The sequence below is a fragment of the Panulirus ornatus genome, chromosome 10, assembly GCF_036320965.1.
Source record: "Panulirus ornatus isolate Po-2019 chromosome 10, ASM3632096v1, whole genome shotgun sequence".
NCBI lineage: Eukaryota > Metazoa > Arthropoda > Malacostraca > Decapoda > Palinuridae > Panulirus > Panulirus ornatus.
In genome coordinates this window covers 27,628,769-27,649,180 of record NC_092233.1, presented here as the reverse complement: position 1 = coordinate 27,649,180, position 20,412 = coordinate 27,628,769, and the positions used below count along the sequence as shown (strand labels likewise).

At 46.9% G+C, this 20,412-nt stretch overlaps 2 protein-coding genes across 2 annotated transcripts in view; both read left to right on the top strand.

Moving 5' to 3' along the window:
* LOC139750844 (troponin C) overlaps positions 1-20,412 on the top strand; it is a 209,430-nt gene that overhangs the window by 113,521 nt on the left and 75,497 nt on the right. The window lies entirely within an intron of this gene.
* Positions 13,216-20,412, top strand: part of LOC139750845 (troponin C) — a 28,387-nt gene continuing 21,190 nt past the window's right edge. The window contains exon 1 of the mRNA XM_071665635.1: positions 13,216-13,345. Within this exon, the coding sequence (XP_071521736.1) occupies positions 13,343-13,345 (3 nt within the window). The 5' untranslated portion in view covers positions 13,216-13,342. The remainder of the gene's footprint in view (positions 13,346-20,412) is intronic.

Below are 20,412 nucleotides of genomic sequence, written 5' to 3'. Positions count from 1 at the left end.
CATAAGTATAATTCTCTAATGCACACTGACAGGAGAATATCCAGCATCTCGCATGAGTGACGAACATTAGATTACACTCAGTTTATGGTTCTTGAAAATGTCAACCATTTCCCTCACCGTACCGACTACAGGCGAAGAGAGTGGATCACCAGTGTGACCCTCCCAGACCACCTTCCTGCCCCATATCCAGCCCACAGCTGGTCTTTCCAGTAAGGTGACGGATGAAACTCTCCTCGATGCCTTACCAGCACGACGCTGGTAGTCTGGGATTCCCTTTCCACCCACAGTTTCAAAGGCGAGGACATACGAACCCCACCGCTTCCACACCATGGCCAACCTCCTACACCCCAGAGTAACCAAAGACAGGCAGTTGGGGGTCGACCTAAAACAAAACCACATTGTCCCAACTTACAGGACTTCGTCTCCTGTTCGTAGGCAACTCTAATGCTGAGGGTTTGCTACAAGTGGTCCTCATAGTCCTAAGTAGCATCCTGCTCTGCTGACAGACTCTCACATGCGCGGTAACTCTTTACTGTTGTCCCTTTATCTATACGGCTCCTAGGTGTATCTGTGGTAGAGAGATGACTGATCTTGGGCCTTGGTGTCTTGCTATGAGCCTCCATTACATGGAATCCTACATGTGGTGAAACCAGTCATATTTGGAGAAGCCCTAACACAGGTGAGCGTCCGGCAGTAAGAGAAGCCATTATTCCCAGATGATCAAAAAACAGAAAACATAACAAGAATATAAGAGAAGAGGTGTATCATTACACCTCCCTCCCCATACTGGATATAATCACCAGCTGAAGCAAGGGATTTGTAACCTTGGGGTTGTGAATCATTTTTCCTGAGGGTCGTGAAGGTATCGAGACCACCACGGCTGCCAAATTAGATCCTCTTCTTATGCCAAATGTCGGCAGCAGCAGCAGCAGCTGTCCCGCGCCAATATGAATTATGAAAGTGTTATCAAGGCTGAATTGTTTGCCTCTATTTCCTATATTTAGTAAGTCTAGTTCTCTCAGTTATCCTAATTTTCTGATTTTGATGAATAATCAATCATATATAAGCTGCTTCATTATTGGATGAGGTTGCAAATCACCTTAAAAAAAAAAGACGCTAAAATAATGGGTCGTCCTACAAAGACGAACACGAGCCTCAGACAGATGGGTTGAGATAACACACTGCCACCGACTTTGTTGTAGTCGACACGGATAAAGGTCGTCTCAGGAGGTCGAGAACACCTATACTTTCCTGAATGGGCTGTGTAGCAGGCTCGCCGGGACCACGACAGACACAAGGGCAGCCAGGCAGCTCCAGCTACATTTTCTAGCGCTCACACCTCCCTCGCCTCCGTCACCCGGTGTGGTAATACTACATCATACTTGGTTCCTCCTTACTGCGCTGCGGAGGCGCGGGAGAAGGTCCACAAAACGTGAACTGATCTTTCTATTTACAGACTTGTACCGTAGATTATACTTCCCTCACATGAAAGTATTAGCTGGTTGGTGTCTCAGCTGTTTGATATGTATGGGAAACGAAGTTTATATGTAATGAAATATATGACTGATACCTATGGTTCACGAAGCGAGGGGCCTAGATCGAACTGCAGGCTAGAGATTTGAAAAGACGCTTAATGGCGAATATCTCAGGTTTATTCTATTGATTATGAAATTGAGTGAAGGTTTGATATGACTGTAATAGATGTTTAGCTTCTTAATGACCCAACTCGCTGTCACGAACATAGGTCATCATCAAGGTTGTGCTCTGAACAGAGAAAAATAAATGAATATTTGAAAAAAGGAGATGAAGGGAGTTTGAAGGCAAGAATGAAAAGAAATGTGGACAGGTGTACGTGAGGAATGTAAGTAGATCAAGTCCAGCCCGGTAGCTAAGTTTCAACTGGACAGGAAACAGAGATATCCGTAGCTTTCATACGGAGGGCGTCGAGCGATGAACACCAACTCCTCACTCTTACTTCAGGGTCACGATGCTTCCGTCGGTGGCTGTATACCACGTCATGATAGAGGAGAAAGCACGATAAGCTTGCTTCCTCTGGAGGAGACTAGGAAGAACAGCTACGAACATAGGTTCCGGGGAGAAGCCATGCTATGGATGACACAAATGAAGGCGCCGGCGTCAGAGCAGGACGAGTTGTAGGCAGGTACAGATAGGTTCCTTCAGTTGATAAGACGAGTGGTGAAATAAGACGTAGAATATAGCCATCGATGAGGAGGAGAGGTTGCACTTACGTATTCCTCTTATTAGGAAGATAGCAATATGCACGTACAGTATTGTGCAGTAGAAGCCGAGACACAGCACACAACACATTACTGAGGCTTATGGTAAGAAATGAGGGTTCACAAGATGTGTGGGGATTGTTTGTAAATATGACGGAGGTATGTAGGTCCGTCATTTATCATAGATGTTGTAGGATTAGAAATGTGAATGGAAAACGAGGAAGAATCAGGGAGAGAAGTTAAAGACTGATGGCGTGAAGCTGGACATTTAAGAGAAAATTTATTAGAATCTGAAAGCTAGCCAGTGAGCCGATACATAGTTTGGAGAGAGGAAATAATCCAAAAATTGTCGTGAAGAAAGATGAAGGAATATTGGACACAAAGTCCTGAATAATAAAGTGAAGAAGGCGCCTGTGAATAAAATAAAGGCAGATGAGAACCACGGAAGATGAGTTAATGAACATCTGATGGAGGAAAGCAAGGTAATCTGGACGTGGACGAAGAAGTGCTGAAGGAAGGTCTTTGTAGGAGCAGGAGAGAGGAGCATTAGACAAGTGCGGAGTGAGGCGCTGAGAAGGATGATGATAGTGTCGAGCTGCTGCCTGTGTTCACCCCAGGGTGCTGGATATGGGATGAGGACGCGTGCATGAGGGAAGTGAGAGATTTCTAGCTCCTCACCCATCCCATGTAAACGGAAATTAAGTAAAGAACAAGAGACAGGAAATAGCGGAGATTCTTTGGTGACCTAAATTGAATTTTGGGAATACCTGAGAAAATATATGTACGTACACGGAGGTCATGAAGCTTAGATTAGATTCTCCTTATGTTTAACTTAGGACTTGTAGAGAAGATCAGAACACACAGAGGTCCTCTTGCATAAATCAAAATACAATTAGGTCTTGTGACGAAGAAGACTCAAGCCCACAGAGGTCCATTTTCGTGGAAGAAAAGGCTGAGGGCCGAGGGTACGTGGTCACATATCACTGACACAAGAAAATGTCCCGCCACAAACATAGCAACGGAACATTGAAAACAAAACTACTTACAGATGGCCAGGATGCAGATGGCCAAGATGCAGATGGCCAGGATGCAGATGGCCAAGATGGAGGGAAAGAAAAAAAGAATGTAGATTGATCTGAAGAAAACGTGTTTGAATATGTCCTAGTGATCGGCTCAAGAGATGATTTTGTTACGCCCTACGTGTCTGTGTTTCTGTTTAGAGGAGCATAAAACCCCTGTTTAACACTGTATACACTATTCTATAATGTAGCCATTTTCTATTTCCTTAACTAGAACAAATGTTTGGGGGGATAAGATCTATAAGAGTATGAGCAGTATAATCTCTCATCACTATAAAACCACATATTAGCCTCGCCCTTTCAGGGGCTATACGCCTCGTTAAAGTACTACAGGTTAAACTGGATGCAGCTTTGTGAAAACCTTCGTGACTCGACAGCAACGAGAGAGAGAGAGAGAGAGAGAGAGAGAGAGAGAGAGAGAGAGAGAGAGAGAGAGAGAGAGAGAGAGAGAGAGAGAGAGAGAGAGAGAGAGGTAACAGTCAGGTAGATCCACAACAACAGTAAACTCCTACGAAACAGCTGAGAGAGAGAGAGAGAGAGAGAGAGAGAGAGAGAGAGAGAGAGAGAGAGAGAGAGAGAGAGAGAGAGAGAGAGAGAGAGAGAGAGAGAGAGAGAGAGAGAGAGAGAGAGAGAGAGAGAGAGAGAGAGAGATTCTAGGGTATAAAAATTGCACCTGGGTATTTCCGTAAGTGAGGTGGGCTGGCTTACTTTACCACCCTTGACGCTGCCAAGCTGGTGGTAGCAGGTGGTGATGATGATGATGATGGTGGTGGTGGTGATGATGATGGTGGTGGTGGTGGTGATGATGATGATGATGGTGGTGGTGGTGGTGATGATGATGGTGGTGGTGGTGATGATGATGGTGGTGATGATGATGGTGGTGGTGATGATGGTGGTGGTGGTGGTGGAGGTGATGATGATGGTGGTGATGATGATGGTGGTGGTGGTGATGATGATGGTGGTGATGATGATGGTGGTGGTGATGATGATGATGATGGTGGTGGTGATGATGATGGTGGTGATGATGATGGTGGTGGTGATGATGAGGTGGTGGTGGTGGTGGAGGTGATGATGATGGTGGTGGTGATGATGATGATGTGGTGGTGGTGATGATGATGGTGGTGATGATGATGGTGTGTGGGTGATGATGGTGGTGGTGGTGGTGGTGATGATGATGATGTGGTGATGATGATGATGTGGTGGTGGTGGTGGAGGTGATGATGGTGGTGGTGGTGGTGGTGGTGGTGATGATGATGGTGGTGGTGATGATGGTGGTGGTGGTGTGGATGGTGATGATGTGGTGGTGATGATGATGAGTGGTGGTGTGATGTGTGATGATGGTGGTGGTGGATGTGTGGTGGTGGTGATGTATGGTGGTGGTGTGGATGAGTGGTGGTGATGATGATGATGGTGGTGGTGTGATGATGATGATGGTGGTGGTGGTGATGGATGATGATGGGTGGTGGTGGAGTGATGATGGTGGTGTGTGGTGGATGGTGGTGGTGGTGATGATGATGGTGGTGGTGATGATGGATGGTGGTGGTGGTGGTGGATGATGATGATGGTGGTGATGATGATGTGTGGTGGTGGTGGTGGAGGTGATGATGATGGTGGTGGTGTGTGTGTGTGGTGGTGGTGATGATGATGATGATGGTGGTGGTGTGATGATGATGGTGGTGATGATGATGATGATGATGGTGGTGGTGGATGATGATGGGTGGTGGTGGTGGTGGTGGTGATGATGAGATGGTGGTGGTGATGATGATGGTGGTGGTGGTGATGATGATGATGGTGGTGGTGATGATGATGATGATGATGATGGTGGTGGTGATGATGATGGTGTGTGTGAGTGGTGGTGGTGGTGATGATGATGTGGTGGTGATGATGTGATGGATGGTGGTGGTGTGTGATGTGGTGGGTGATGATGATGTGGTGGTGGTGGTGGTGATGTGTGGTGGTGATGTGTGATGATGATGTGTGGTGGGATGATGGTGGTGGTGATGATGATGATGGTGTTGGTGGTGATGATGGTGGTGGTGTGTGATGGATGAGTTGTGTGATGATGGTGGTGGTGGTGAGTGATGTGTGGTGATGATGATTGGTGTGGTGGTGGTGATGATGATGATGGTGGTGGTGGTGATGATGTGTGGTTGTGTGGATGAGATGTGTGGTGGTGGTGTGGATGGTGGTGATGTGTGTGATGGTGGTGGTGATGATGAGTGTGGTGGTGATGATGATGTGTGTAATGGTGGTGGTGATGATGGTGGTGTGGTGTTGTATGGTGGGTGATGATGATGATGTGATGGTGGTGTGATGGTGGGGGGAGGTGGTGTGGTGTGATGATGGTGGTGGTGTGGTGGTGTGATGATGATGGTGGTGGTGATGATGGATGAGATGGTGGTGGTGATGATGATGATGATGGTGGTGTTGATGATGTGGTGGTGATGGTGTGTGATGGTGGTGGTGGTGGTGATGATGTGAGGTGTGGTGATGATGATGATGATGGTGGTGGTGATGGTGGGTGGTTGTGTGTGATGTGGGGTGATGGTGGTGTGATGGTGGTGTATGGTGGTGGTGATGTGAGGTGTGGTGGTGATGTGGTGGTGGTGGTGTATGGTGGTGTGGTGGTGTGATGGTGAGATGGTGTGATGTGGTGATGATGGTGGTGGTGGTGATGATGGTGGTGATGGGGTTGATGATGGGGTGGATGGTGGTGGTGATGGTGGTGATATGGTGGTGGATGGTGGTGTATATGATGGTGGTGTGTGGTGGTGGTGATGTGATGATGTGTGGTGGTGTGTATGGTGGTGTGTGTGGTGATGTGATGGTGATGATGATGGTGGTGTGGATGATGATGGTGGTGGTGGTGATGTGATGATGGTGGTGGTGTGTGGTGATGATGATGATGGGGTGGTGTGTGGATGGTGTGGTGGATGGTGGTGTGATGGTGGTGGTGATGGGGTAATGGTGGTGGTGTGGTGGAGGTGGTGGTGTGTATGGTGGTGTGGTGATGAGGTGTGTGGTGGTTGATGTGTGATGGTGGTGAGATGATGGTGATGGTGGGGTGATGATGTGGTGGTGGTGATGATGATGGGGTGATGGTGGTGTGATGATGGTGGTGGATGTGGGTGTGATGATGGTGGTGATGGTGGTGGTGATGATGGTGGTGATGGTGGTGTAATGGTGGTGGTGATGATGATTGATGGTGGTTGATGAGTGGGGGTGATGTGATGGTGTTATGGTGGTGATGTTGGTGGTGGTGGTGGTGATGGTGGTGTGAATGTGTGGTGATGTGATTGAGATGTGGGGGTGATGTGTGGTGATGGTGGTGATGGTGATGATGATGTGGTGGTGGTGGTGGTGATGGTGATGGTGGTGTTGATGAGTGATGATGGTGGTGTGATGGTGGTGTGATGTGGTGGTGGTGGTGATGGTGGGTGTGATGATGATGATAATGTGGTGGTGATGGGTGGTGGTGATGATGTGGTTGATGGTGGTGGTGATGGTGGTGGTGTATGGTGGGTTGTGATGGGGTGTAATGGTGGTGGTGATGTGTTGAATGAGTGGTGGGTGATGGTGGTTGTAATGGTGGTTGATGGTGGTGGTGATGATGTGTGTATGGTGGGGGTGATGGTGGTGATGATGTGTGAATGGTGGTGGTGATGTGATTGGTGGTTAGATGGTGGTGGTGATGATGGTGGTGTATGGTGGTTGAATGTGGTGTGTGATGATGGTTGGTGTGATGATGATGGTGGTGATGATGTTGATGGTGGTGATGATGGTGGTGATGATGGTGTGTGATGATGATGGTGGGGTTGGTAATGGTGTGGTGGTTGTGATGTGATGAGGTGGTGGGTGGTGGTGATGGTGGTGTATGATGATGTGGGGTGATGGTGGTGGTGATGATGGTTGGTTTTGATGGATGATGGTGGTGTGATGGTGGTGTATGATGTGGTGGTGATGATGGTGGTGGTGATGATGATGATGGTGGTGATGATGGTGGTGATGATGGTGGTGATGATGATGATGGTGGTGGTAATGGTGGTGGTTGTGATGATGATGGTGGTGATGATGATGATGGTGGTGATGATGGTGGTGATGATGGTGGTGGTGATGATGATGGTGGTGGTGGTGATGATGGTGGTGGTGGTTGTGATGATGATGATGATGATGATGGTGGTGGTGGTGATGGAGGTGGTGATGATGATGATGGTGGTGGTAATGGTGGTGGTGATGGAGATGGAGTTGGTCATGGGGATGTTGGTGGTGGTGATGGTGGAGGTGGTAGCACCACAGGTGGTGTGGTTACCTGTGGTTGAGACGACTGAGGGTCGTGGTGATGGTGGTGGTGATGGTGGTTGTAATGGTGGTTGTAATGGTGGTGGTGATGGTGGTGGTGATGGTGGTTGTAATGGTGGTGGTGGCAATGGTGGTAACAGCGATGGTGGTGACAACATTAACACCATCAGTGGTGCCGATGTGTTGGTCTTCGTGGTGGCAGGAGAAACAGCAGCAGCAAAGTAGTGGTCGGGAAATAGTGGAAATAGAAATAGAGAAAATGGGAAATAATTGCACTGATGAGGACGGTCCGCTGGTTGACTGGTTGCTCGCGTCATTTCTGAAACCATCTCGAGGACTGGTTGATTTATGGCGCTTCTTACTTACCCGACGGAGTTTGAACTATCACCTCATTAATTGTTATCGTGTCCACGATCACTCATTCTGGCTCGTGGTCTCCTGAGCAGATGGCATTTTCTTGATCACTCAAACTGTTGGGGGTTTGTTTTTATGCGTCTGTGTACGGGTTTCGTAGTTCAATGTTTTTCAGTTCTCTCGTAAATTGTGGTGTAAATGAGGCAGGGATATCATGTTCGGGTGATTATAATGGATAAAACACACAAACACACAAACATACAAGCACTCAAACGAGTCTATGTGGCGTGGTGGTTATCATTACTGACCATGATTCAGCACGGGCCTGCCCGGGGTCGGGCCCGCATGGGCTTGAATCCTTAGCGCAGTGGTTGTACCACAGGCAAACTCAGGTGTTCATCCTCCCCTCAGAGCTGGTTTATTAATGGGTGCCTGGCTTAGGTTAGTGTGCATGTGTGTGTGCATGTGTGTGTGTGTGTGTGTGCGTGTGTGTGTGCGTGTGTGTGTGTGTGTGTGTGTGTGTGTGTGTGTGTGTGTGTGTGTGTGTGTAAACATAGGAAGGAAAACATGGTACATATATACAAAGTAAAAGACGAGGCAACACGAGCTTAAAATTCTCTTCCTGTAATACATATAGTAATCACACACACACACACACACACACACACACACACACACACACACACACACACACACACACACACACACACACACATGTATTGGACTAGAATCTGGGACAATGGGAGTGAAAGAGAGGATCTGATGTCCTTTTCTTAAGCAAGAGGATCAGGAAACGATGGTGAAACGGGGCAAGGAGTTTCTGACGAAGGTGGTCTGTACATTACCAGAGAAGGGAATCAGAAACCAAAGGAAAGAAATATGGGGAAGGAGAAACCATTAAGCGAGAGCCAACATCATGTGTAAGAGATAACAGGTGATGATGGTGTATTTGCCACCGTCTGATGCAAGAGGTCGGTACAGAAACTGGATTTTCAGGAAGGCAATGGATCAAGGAAGGTCTGAGTGGAAGGGACCGGAGGACACACGTCAGAAGCAAATTCTCTAAGTGGGTTAGAATAACCAGTGGTGTGCTGCAATAACCAGTGGTGTGCCGCAATGACCAGTGGCTTGCCGCAATGACCAGTGGCTTGCCGCAATAACCAGTGGCGTACCGCAATAACCAGTGGCTTGCCGCAATAACCAGCGGCGTGCTGCAATAACCAGTGGCGTACCGCAATAACCAGCGGCGTGCCGCAATAACCAGTGGAGTGCCGCAAAATACCAGTGGCGTACCGCAATAACCAGCGGCGTGCCGCAATAACCAGCGGCGTGCCGCAATAACCAGTGGCGTGCCGCAATAACCAGTGGCGTACCGCAATAACCAGTGGCGTGCCGCAATAACCAGTGGCGTACCGCAATAACCAGCGGCGTGCCGCAATAACCAGCGGCGTGCCGCAATAACCAGTGGCGTGCCGCAATAACCAGTGGCGTGCCGCAATAACCAGTGGCGTACCGCAATAACCAGTGGCGTGCTGCAGGGCTCGGTGTTAGGATCGTTACTGTTCATGATCTGTGTTACTGACTTACGAGAGGACTTGAGTCACACTCGAGTCACATCTACGGACGATACTGACACAAGTGGGAAACTTTCTGTCTACACAGGACGAATAAGTTATTACACCTTTATACATGTGACTCCCAGTTGTGAAACAGTCCCTTTCATATTTTGCCCAGCTGGTAGAATTTGCATGCCCGTGTTACGAACTGAGGAAAATATTTGTCCCAGTTCATGACATGGACATTTTCAAAAGCTTAACGTAACATATACAACACACATACCAAGATAAGATAGGAAGAGCAGAGAAACTTTGAAAAGAATGTTGTGGACAAGACAAGAGATAATCCTAGGCTCTTCCATAGTGCATGAAGGTAAACTGTCGGTCAAAATACATCTAATCAGACAGAGGGATTCAGAGGTAGGGCTGTAAAGGATGTAGTGAAGGTCATGCGAAGAACTTAATTGCAACTTTAAAAGTGTTTCCACAGTGGAAGATATTGTGGCCCTTGAATCGTTAGATGGAGTGGGGAGAGGGCCAAGGAAAGCCTTGAGATTGCTTGAAAAGACGAGATGCACTACTGAAGGTTTGACACGTATGTGGCTCATGGTCTTAATGAAGTTTCTTGACATGTACTGAATAAGTGTGCAGTTACGCTTGACTCGCCGCGAGAAACTTCCTCCAATACAGGTTTGATGGCAGTGGAGAGGAAGAAGGCAAATGTCATACCTGATTTTTAAGAAAGATGATCGGGAAATTATGCTGAACTACAGACCCGTCCCTGTGTCGAGTGTGGTCTGTGAAACTCTGGAAGAGGAAAATTTGCATTGTAGAAAATAAGCAGGTGAGCTTTGTTTTGTACAAAAGAAGAAAACGTATGGACATATGTATATGTTGTTGCTGGACTCCCAGAAAGCTTTCATAGGAAGCTAGTCAAGAAGTTGGTTTTGCACGCAGTCATAATGGAAAGACTCCTTCAACGGCCAGAAGGAAACAAATGACGAACGTTAGAGGAATGTCTTCAAGGCTCGGACTTGGGACCATCGCTCTTGCTGTTATGGACTGTACTCATAACTGAACATGTTTGTGGTTAATGTCAAGGTCATAAAGGAAGGAAAGAATGAGGTAGATTGCATCAGCTTACAAGTGAACCAACACAAACTCTGAACCATCTTCAGTTGGTTGATGGTACTCACACGAAATAGATGGAAAGTAACGTGGATGGAACACAGTGAAACAAGGAATTGACATATGTTATCTAACAGGAAATAAACTGAAGGAATTTGTATATGAGGAGCTTGTGTGTCGACATTGTACCCAACCCGTGTGCAGGAGTCTACCTTAGAATAACTGCAAAGGAGACATTCTGTCTGCTGGCAAATATTAGAATCGCATTTGTGTACATGGAGAAGCAAATATTCAGTAACCTATTCGCAAAGTGTGTACCAGGCCAGAACTAGAATATGCGTCTCAAGTCTGTTCACCGAGTTTGAAGAAGCGCAGAACCTTGAAGGCCCAGAACAGAGCAACAAAACTGTTACTAGAATGAGGAATAGTAAATAATATCATGAGGTTAAAGACTATGGATTTGCTCTGGAGGAGAGAAGAGTAATGGGTGACTTGATCATTTGATCAGTTTGATGATGTCCACGGCAGTCATCACAGCTCTTTGAAAGATGGAAAGATGGAACAGTCGACGCCATAACACAGTATCAAGCAAACTGCTTGTTAGAAAAGAGATAATGAAATAATTCTACAGTGTTACAAAAGTGGATGACTGGAACAAGCTTAGTGATGGAGATGTAAATACTGACAACATTAGTTGAGAAAATTCAAAAGATGAAGTCATACTAGTGTAGAACTCCCTCCCCGTACAGTACAAATAGGTAATTATAGACAAGTAAGTACATGCACATGAGCTCAAATTCTCATTCACATACACAGATACGCACACATGTACGTAGAAAAAGACGTGAAGACACTCACGGGCGCATGCATGCATGCATAACCACACTGCCTTCCTGTGTGTAAACATATAAGGATTCAGATAGACTAACACAGATTCGAATATGACGAACAAAACTACTGAGCTACTAGGCTCGCCCTAGTTCGAACCAAAGCGAGCTGAGCATCCTGATTCTGTGTCAGTCAGATCCAACTCCATGTGAATATCAAATCTATACAAATCCTTATTTGTATGATTGCGTTTGGCCCATTCATTATCCCTCTGTTTTTAACCTCCTTGAATAATATAAATGCAAACAGTCTGATTTGATTTCTTTTTTGCTTTAACATTCATCTTTCTAAGTTTTTCGTCCTTCGCTTCTGGAAACTTTTCCTTCCATCCTTCATTTCCTTTTCCAATATGGTCCCCCTTTTTCCGGTGTTATGAGTCCGTAAATCTAAAAGCACCAAAAGAGCATGTAGCTTGCCTGCTTCCAATCCTCTTAGATCAGTTTATGAGACTTGGAATACAGGCTCACTGTGAAGGTGTGGATTAAACCTTCTCGTTTCTCTCTCATGCTTCGTCTTCACAACCCAGAGATCAAACTTAATGGCGACTAAATGTTCCAGGGTTCGCAGTCCTCTTATATCTCCAGATGATCTTTTGTAATACAAAGGTGTCCGGAAACAGGCTATAGAGAGACTGAAGGTAGCGGGGTCTGGGAGTGACACTCGTCAATGCGATTCTATTTGTGTTTAAGCAACATACACACCATGGTCTAGTATCTCGTAACCTGGGTTTTATGCCCGCGTGAGTTCTCCTGTGTTCGCTGTTCAAAGGTTTCTCTCTCTCTCTCTCTCTCTCTCTCTCTCTCTCTCTCTCTCTCTCTCTCTCTCTCTCTCTCTCTCTCTCTCTCTCCCTCCGACATAAATTCCTCGTGTGTTAAGCAAACACACCGTTTCGTCCCTCATTTATTTCGAGTTTATTGTCTTTTTCTGATGGTATTCCTGCCATTCTTTGTACTTTACCGTTTATTGATCATGGGAGGTATTACATCATGGCGATGTATACGAGTGTGTATGATACATTCGTTGGTTGTACTGGAAAGTGAGATAATAACACATTTATCATTGTTCGTTATTCGTAAGGCAACTATTATCTGTAAGTGATGATGTATGTTGTTATCTCCACCTCATTAGGGTGGGTGGTGAGCCAGGCAGTTTGAGTTATCAGGCCCACACGGAGTGAGGGAAGGAGCCCCAGGTATATAGGTGATATTTACGCTGACAGACACCTTCGTCATCAGCAGTATATTAGCACAGATAAAGGTGTATAAAACCAAGACATTTATCTTCATCATAGAAGGTATTTAGGAGTATGGATGAGGGCGTACCGTTAGATCCATTGACTATTTCAGCCATCAGCGCCTCAAAGATGAATACTTGGTTCTCCACGGAGCCGATACATCAGAGCTTCGTATATAAAGAGGAACATATGATTCATGGTGGAGGGAGAGGCGCACGGTAATGCTCTTGACCCGCCATATACGAGAGTAGCCTCGCACCGAGACAAGCATTCGACCCGCAAATATACTACTGGGAAGCGACTGTAAGGTGTTATGTCTGGTGTTGGGGGGAGGCCACGGGACGGGCTGTGGTGAGGAGGGGGTTTGGGGGGGTAATGGAACAGTTGGTGGAGGGAGGGAGGGAGGTACGAGGGTGAGGGAAAGGAGGAATTTTGCATCACGTAAAAATAGTATGAAATAAAAGGCGGCGGAGTGCGGGCAGTTGTTTCACAGGCCGAGTGAACTCCAGCGGCTACAGACCCGCACCGAGAGCTTTGCTTGTCACCCAACACCCAACACTCGCTAACATGGTGAGTCTGTGGCTCTCTAGCCCACACTCTACCTAGTATACAGTACACCCGTTCTGTGCTACTCTTGTGTACTTACCCACCCCCACGTTCGACAGAAAGTGTGCTTCTTGGATGTGTTACGAAGGGTCAAAGATCAATGGCAATGTCTCGTGTCGTTGTCGTGTGCAAGTTCTGTGAGGAAAATGAGCAGAGCAAACAGTGTTGTGAATCAAGGCTTGTGTACGTGACCGTGTTAGCCCGCCGGCCCTCTCATGGTCTGATGGCCTTGTCGGATCTCGTTGGCCTCGCTAACCTTACTGGCCTTGCGGACCTTCCTGGGTCATACTGGCCTTACTGCTGACCTACAAGGCACCATCCACACAAACAGCCACGCCACCCCCCATTCGTACGGGGACTACGTTAATGCCTGTCGTAAAACCATCTACAAGACTACTACCAATACAAGCAAAACACATAAGTGCAATCCACACACGTGTTCCCGGCAGTGCCCTCCCCCCCACACACATACACACACACACACACACACACACACACACACACACGTATCGTCAATAGTGTGACTATCATCCCTACAGAAACAGTAGCAACATCGCTACTCCCTGCGACCAGCTGGAGCGTCATCCAAGTGGGAGCCACGCCATTCCAATGCTGTGCGCTTGTACGTGTTAGTGAGATGTCCCTGAACCAGGTGTTAGCGGCTGGAGGAGCCCCATCCAGCCAGACTGGACGCGAGGATTATCAAAGACCACGAAGGGACGTCATTCCTTACCAAGTGTACACAGGGACGCTGGTCCTTACCAGACTACACAGGGCCATCAGCCTCTCCTTACCAATACGGATTAACAATATGAGCTTTACTGAGGATATATATATATATATATATATATATATATATATACTATACAAGTACCTCACTTGCTTCTCTTTGATTTACGCCTCACAAGCCTGGTTGTCTCCCATACTGAAAGCCAACAGAACAAATCTGCAAACTACGCTAAGCAGAGCACCTGAGAACAATCACTGGATGCCTGGCAGCCACACACGCCCACCACCTACACAATGAACATGCAGATCCCACCTCAAGATCTTCGACACTCAGCTCTTTGCAACAGCGCTAGACCTCTCTCATCCAAACAGCCCCATAACTAATCTCCAACCTTTACCTCACCCTTACCTCAACAATCATAACAAAGACAAAACATATGAATACCGAAATGACCCGACGAACAACCGCTTTCCCACTTCTGCCTTGAATACCACCCAGCCAGACATACACCCACCTTAAACCACACTCACCAGACCCACACGAGTTACGCTTTCCTCATCCACCATTTGGACATCACCCATCACTTCAACACTACGAACACCGATTCAACACATCCTAAGGCCGTTCGTACCCACGGTGCAACTACCACATTAAAGGTATCGAGTATTTACTGCTCAAATTCCCACCCTCTCCCCACATAAACATGCTCGAAAATCACTACACTTTATGACCTAATGTCCCGCCCGGTGGACGTGGCAGGCTTCCAGGGCGCTACGGGAGCCACATAGAAGACAGAAGGGACTCCTGGTGCAGAAAGTATGTCACAATAATCGTCAAGGTTTACTGCAAAAGACGTCCATGAGATAGAAAAGAAAAAGAAAATACGTTTGAAAAATCACCTGTGTCCTCGTTTTCTTCTCGGATTGTTCTTGTAATTGAGAGACACGTCTTTGGCGTAGCTGCTGCTCGACCAGGTGTCAGGGAAGCCACCTCACCTGGTATCCAGGCTAAAATAATTACCTTCACCACCTCGCATCACCTAGTGACTCAAGTGAATCTGAGTAAATGCAGTCAATTGAGATCACTGGAATTCATTTTCGCTTATACTGAGCAAAGTTGTAAGGCCATTTTCAATGCCTCTTACACTGTGGCGCACAGGCAGACAGACAGACAGACAGACAGAACAGACACACACACACACACACACACACACACACACACACGAGATAGGTTAGGGTTACTAATGGTATGCCGCAAGGTTAGGTCTTGAATCCGACGTTCTTCGATATACATACATATATATATATATATATATATATATATATATATATATATATATATATATATATATATATATATATATATAAACACCATCGAAAAGGCTATATCATTGTCAGTGAACGGAGAGGCGTCCAGTGTCATCGAGTAGCTTCTCCCGTCCCCAGTGATCCCACCTTACCCTGCTCCCACGTCCGGAGTGCAGCATCGACATTGCACGAGACCCATATAAGGGGTTCTGGGTGACATAAACAGCTAGGTATAGACATGAACCGATGCAGGTTTTTTACGATAAAAGACAAGATGTTGAACTATTATATTCTTTAACTATTAGGATCAAATACTCATAAACTCCCAACCATCTTTAAATAAACCGCTATCTTTATGGCCACGTCGTGTGTACACTGATGTCAGTGACCACGTGTGTGTACACTGATGTCAGTGACTACGTGTGTGTACACTGATGTCAGTGACCACGTTGTGTGTACACTGATGTCAGTGACCACGTTGTGTGTACAGTGATGTCCGTGACCACGTTATGTGTACACTGATGTTAGTAACCACGTTGTGTGTACACTGATGTCAGTGACCACGTGTGCGTACACTGATGTCAGTAACCACGTTGTGTGTACACTGATGTCAGTGACCACGTTGTGTGTACACTGATGTCAGTAACCACGTTGTGTGTACACTGATGTCAGTGACCACGTTGTGTGTACACTGATGTCAGTAACCACGTTGTGTGTACACTGATGTCAGTGACCACGTTGTGTGTACACTGATGTCAGTGACCACGTTGTGTGTACACTGATGACGTCAGTGAGCACGCCGTGTGTACACTGATGACGTCAGTGAGCACGCCGTGTGTACACTGATGACGTCAACTGTGTTTGAATTCCACAGAAAACTGCTCCTCATGAATCACCCCCCCCCCCTCTCCCCCCAGGCAACGAGGCGACACTACTAGGCTCGTTAAGATCGTATTTACAACTCCCTTCCACAGCCTCTGTTGTTAGAATGACCGCATGTTTGGTCACTGTGTGAAAAGAACGTTTGTTAAAGACTCTGGTGTTGGTGAAATGACGGAGCGAAACATGTAATGATGGAGGTGTTTGAAGTAGTAGTTGGCTGTGCCACATGTTCAGAGTCTTTATAGACACAGGAGATAAAGATGATATCTTATTATCATCATTATGACTACCACTGGGCCAAATTTTGTGATAGGATCTACGTGTGAGCCGCGAGCCTAAATGTAAAATGGCAAAAATGGCGAGGGGAATGGTTGAGGAATGGAAGGCATCTAGCTAGGGAAGCAGTGCTGGCATGTGCGAGAGGAGCGCACGGCTTGCGTAAGGTGGGAGGTGGGCTGGTTAGAGAGGGTAGTGAGTGGTGGGAGGAAGAAATGAAGTTGCTAGTTAAAGATGAAAGAGAAGTATATAGCCGGTACTTACAGGGAAGGATTCCGAATGATTGGGAGATATATAAGAGAAAATGACAGGTCAAGAGGAAGGTGTAGCGTTTAAAAAAAAAAAGGCAGACTAGAGTTGGGTTGAGAGAGCATCATTAAAACTTAGGGAGAATAAGATGTTTCCAAGAAGGTTAGTGGTGAGCGAAAAACAAGAGAACAAATGGAAACATTAGTGAGCAGGGCTAATGGGTAAGCGGTAACACGCAGTGATGAAGTGAGCGGGGCTAATGGGTAAGCGGTAACACGCAGTGATGAAGTGAGGAGATGGAGTATTTTGAAAGACTGTTGAATGTGCTTGATGATAGGAAGGCAGATGTAGGGTGATTGGTTTGGGGGTGGCATGCGAAATGACAGAATGAAGCAGAGTGATTTGGTGAAAAGGGAAAAGGTGGTGAATGCCTTGCGTGAGATGAGATGTGGCAAGGTGTATGGAGTGGATGGTATTGCAGTTGAATTTATTAAGAGAGGAGGTGACTGTGTTATTGACTGCTTAATTAGAATTTTCAATGTATGTGTGGATCATTCTGAGGTGCCTCAGGCGTGGCGGAATGTATGTATAGTGCCATTTAGACAAGGGGGACAAAAATGAATTTTCAAACGGATTCAGAAGTGGTAGAGTATGTGTGGCCCAAGTGTTGGCTTTAAAGAATGTGTGTGAGGAACACTTAGAAAAACAAAAGAATTCGTATATGGCATTTATGGATCTGGAGAAATCAAAGGGTTAATAGAGATGCCTTGTGGAAAGTGTTAAGAATATGTTGTGTGGGAGAAAGCTGCTGGCAGTAAGAGAGGAGAGTGAGTTGCTCCAAGTGAAGGTTATCCCTGCGGCAGAGGTGAGTGATGTCACCATGTCATCCTGGACAGGTGTAGCGTCCGGGGTACAACATGCATGTGAGGCTGTACCTTCGGCGCTTTAATGCAGGACAATCAGGGAATGGATGTGGGCGGATGCGGCATTTCTTCGTCCGTTCCTAGCGCTATCTCGCTAACGCGAGACACGATGCTTACGTATATCACACACACACACACACACACACACACACACACACACACACACACACACTCATATATATATGTGTGTGTGTGTGTGTATGCATGTGTGTGTGTGTGTGTGTGTGTATACTAAGAAATATACCCGTTGCAGTAGCTCTTCTTTATATAATGTTAGCAAACACTACATGAGAGTATCCTTGTAGTCTTGATAAAATGTAACAGTAAACCACATACGAATCATGTGAAGCCCTTGGCTTGGTGTGGTTTTACGGTACACCTAAGTGTAGTGCTTGCATCATGTGGGTGCTGGATTTCCTACAACAGGGGTGTAGGTACTGTATGACTCGAGTGTTGGACTCACGATGTTCCTAATACTCGTGTAGCTACAATACTGTAGCAACTGTCCGTGGTAACTGGTTCATGGTATATGAAGCCGGGGTTTGTTTGGTCTCGAAGCACCGAACACATCAGTGAGGGTGTGAAACATCCCCTTTGCAGAGTATTTAGAATATCCTGCTGGGTAATATTCAGAATACTCTACTATGGAGTTTTGTGAAATTCCCACTGTGGAGTGTCTGGGACATTCCAAAGATGGGTATTTGGAATACGTCACTGAAAAGCATTAGCGACATCCCAGCGTGGATTACTTGAAACATCCCACTTTGAAGTGTCTGGGACATTCCACAGTGAAGTACCTGGGACATCCCACTGAGAAGTATCTGGGTCATCCCTCTATAAAGTACCTGGAACAGCCCACTGTGAAGTCATCGGGACATCCCACTGTGAATCACTTTGGACATCCCACTGAGAAATATCTGGGACATCATACTGTGAATCATCTGAGACATCCTAACACTTCTGCCACGGAGGAGGGTAACCGGCTGGGGTTGGACGAGGGGGGAGGGGAGAGGGAGGGGAACTCCGCTGGGTATAATTACCACAGTGTGAGGTAAAGGGATGATGGTCTGGGTGGGGAGGGTGTGAGAACGGCGAATGAGAGAGAGGGGAAGGGAGGGAGGAGGGGGAAGGGGGTAGCTGGAAGGGGGAAGGGGAGGGGGAACCAGCTGGGTGAGGAGGGGAGGTGAGGGCCGGGTGAGGCAGCGGTGGTGAGGAGGGGAGGTGAGGGCTGGGTGAGGCAGCGGTGGTGAGGAGGGGAGGTGAGGGCTGGGTGAGGCAGCGGTGGTGAGGAGGGGAGGTGAGGGCTGGGTGAGGCAGCGGTGGTGAGGAGGGGAGGTGAGGGCTGGGTGAGGCAGCGGTGGTGAGGAGGGGAGGTGAGGGCTGGGTGAGGCAGCGGTGGTGAGGAGGGGAGGTGAGGGCTGGGTGAGGCAGCGGTGGTGAGGAGGGGAAGTGAGGGCTGGGTGAGGCAGCGGTGGTGAGGAGGGGAGGTGAGGGCTGGGTGAGGCAGCGGTGGTGAGGAGGGGAGGTGAGGGCTGGGTGAGGCAGCGGTGGTGGGGGGTGATGGAAATTTTATAGCCACTTGCTCAGGGAGGTGGGTCGACACGGCGGCGTAGCCCCTCCCTCCTCTTGTGTCGGGAGATGCCCGACCTCAACAGTATACCCGGAAACATAGTAAAGTATACTTAGGAGTATACGACAGTGTACCATGTTATACCGGGGAACATATTGAATATACTGCTTTCTCCTTGTGTCTACGGGGGGGGTGGGGTTAGATTTAAACTTGGTCATTTTATGAAGTTGTTGAAAAGATTATTATAATGATTTATTCGTATATATATATATATATATATATATATATATATATATATATATATATATATATATATATATATATATATATATATATATATATATATATATATACAGACATGGAAATAAAAACCCCATTTCTTCGTTCTTGAAGGCAAACAAAAACCAGATACGTAATTCTACTGTGAGGGTGTCTATTTTGAGCCCCTCTTCACATGTACCCACTTCCTCCACAACCTTGAGTGTGATGACGAACATCTATGTTTCCCTCAGGGAAGCACTCCCTTCTGTATTCATTCCTGCCTTTTCCTCCTCCTTTATCTATTCTTAACCACCCGTGCGATCCATCTGTCTTGTCTCATCTCTGTGGTCAAGGCACAAAGAACCATGAGGTGTGAGGTGATGATGAAGGAAGAAAAGAGGGATATACAAACTGTGTCCTGCTCCTCATATGTTTTACTGACGGGGGATGATGGTGATGGCAGTGCTGGAAGCGTGGTGGCAGTACTGGAAGCGTTGGTGGCAGTGTTGAAAGCGTTGGTGGCAGTGTTAGAAGCTTCGTCGCATTGTCAAAAGCGCGGTAGCTGTATCACAAGGGTGGTGGCAGTGTTGGAAGGAACCCTCCACGGGTGTGATATAATGGTAATGGAAGTGTTGAAAGGGAGGTCAAGACTGTAAAGCCGGGGAGTGATGGTAGCGTCTGTGTTGGAAGGGAGTTAAGGCCCTTCAAGAGCTGAAGGATGATGGTGGTGTCAGTGTTGGAAGGGAGTCTGAAGCTGAGTACAGCCGGGTTATGGTGGCAGTGGGCCTATACATGTATACACACACACACACACACACACACACACACACACA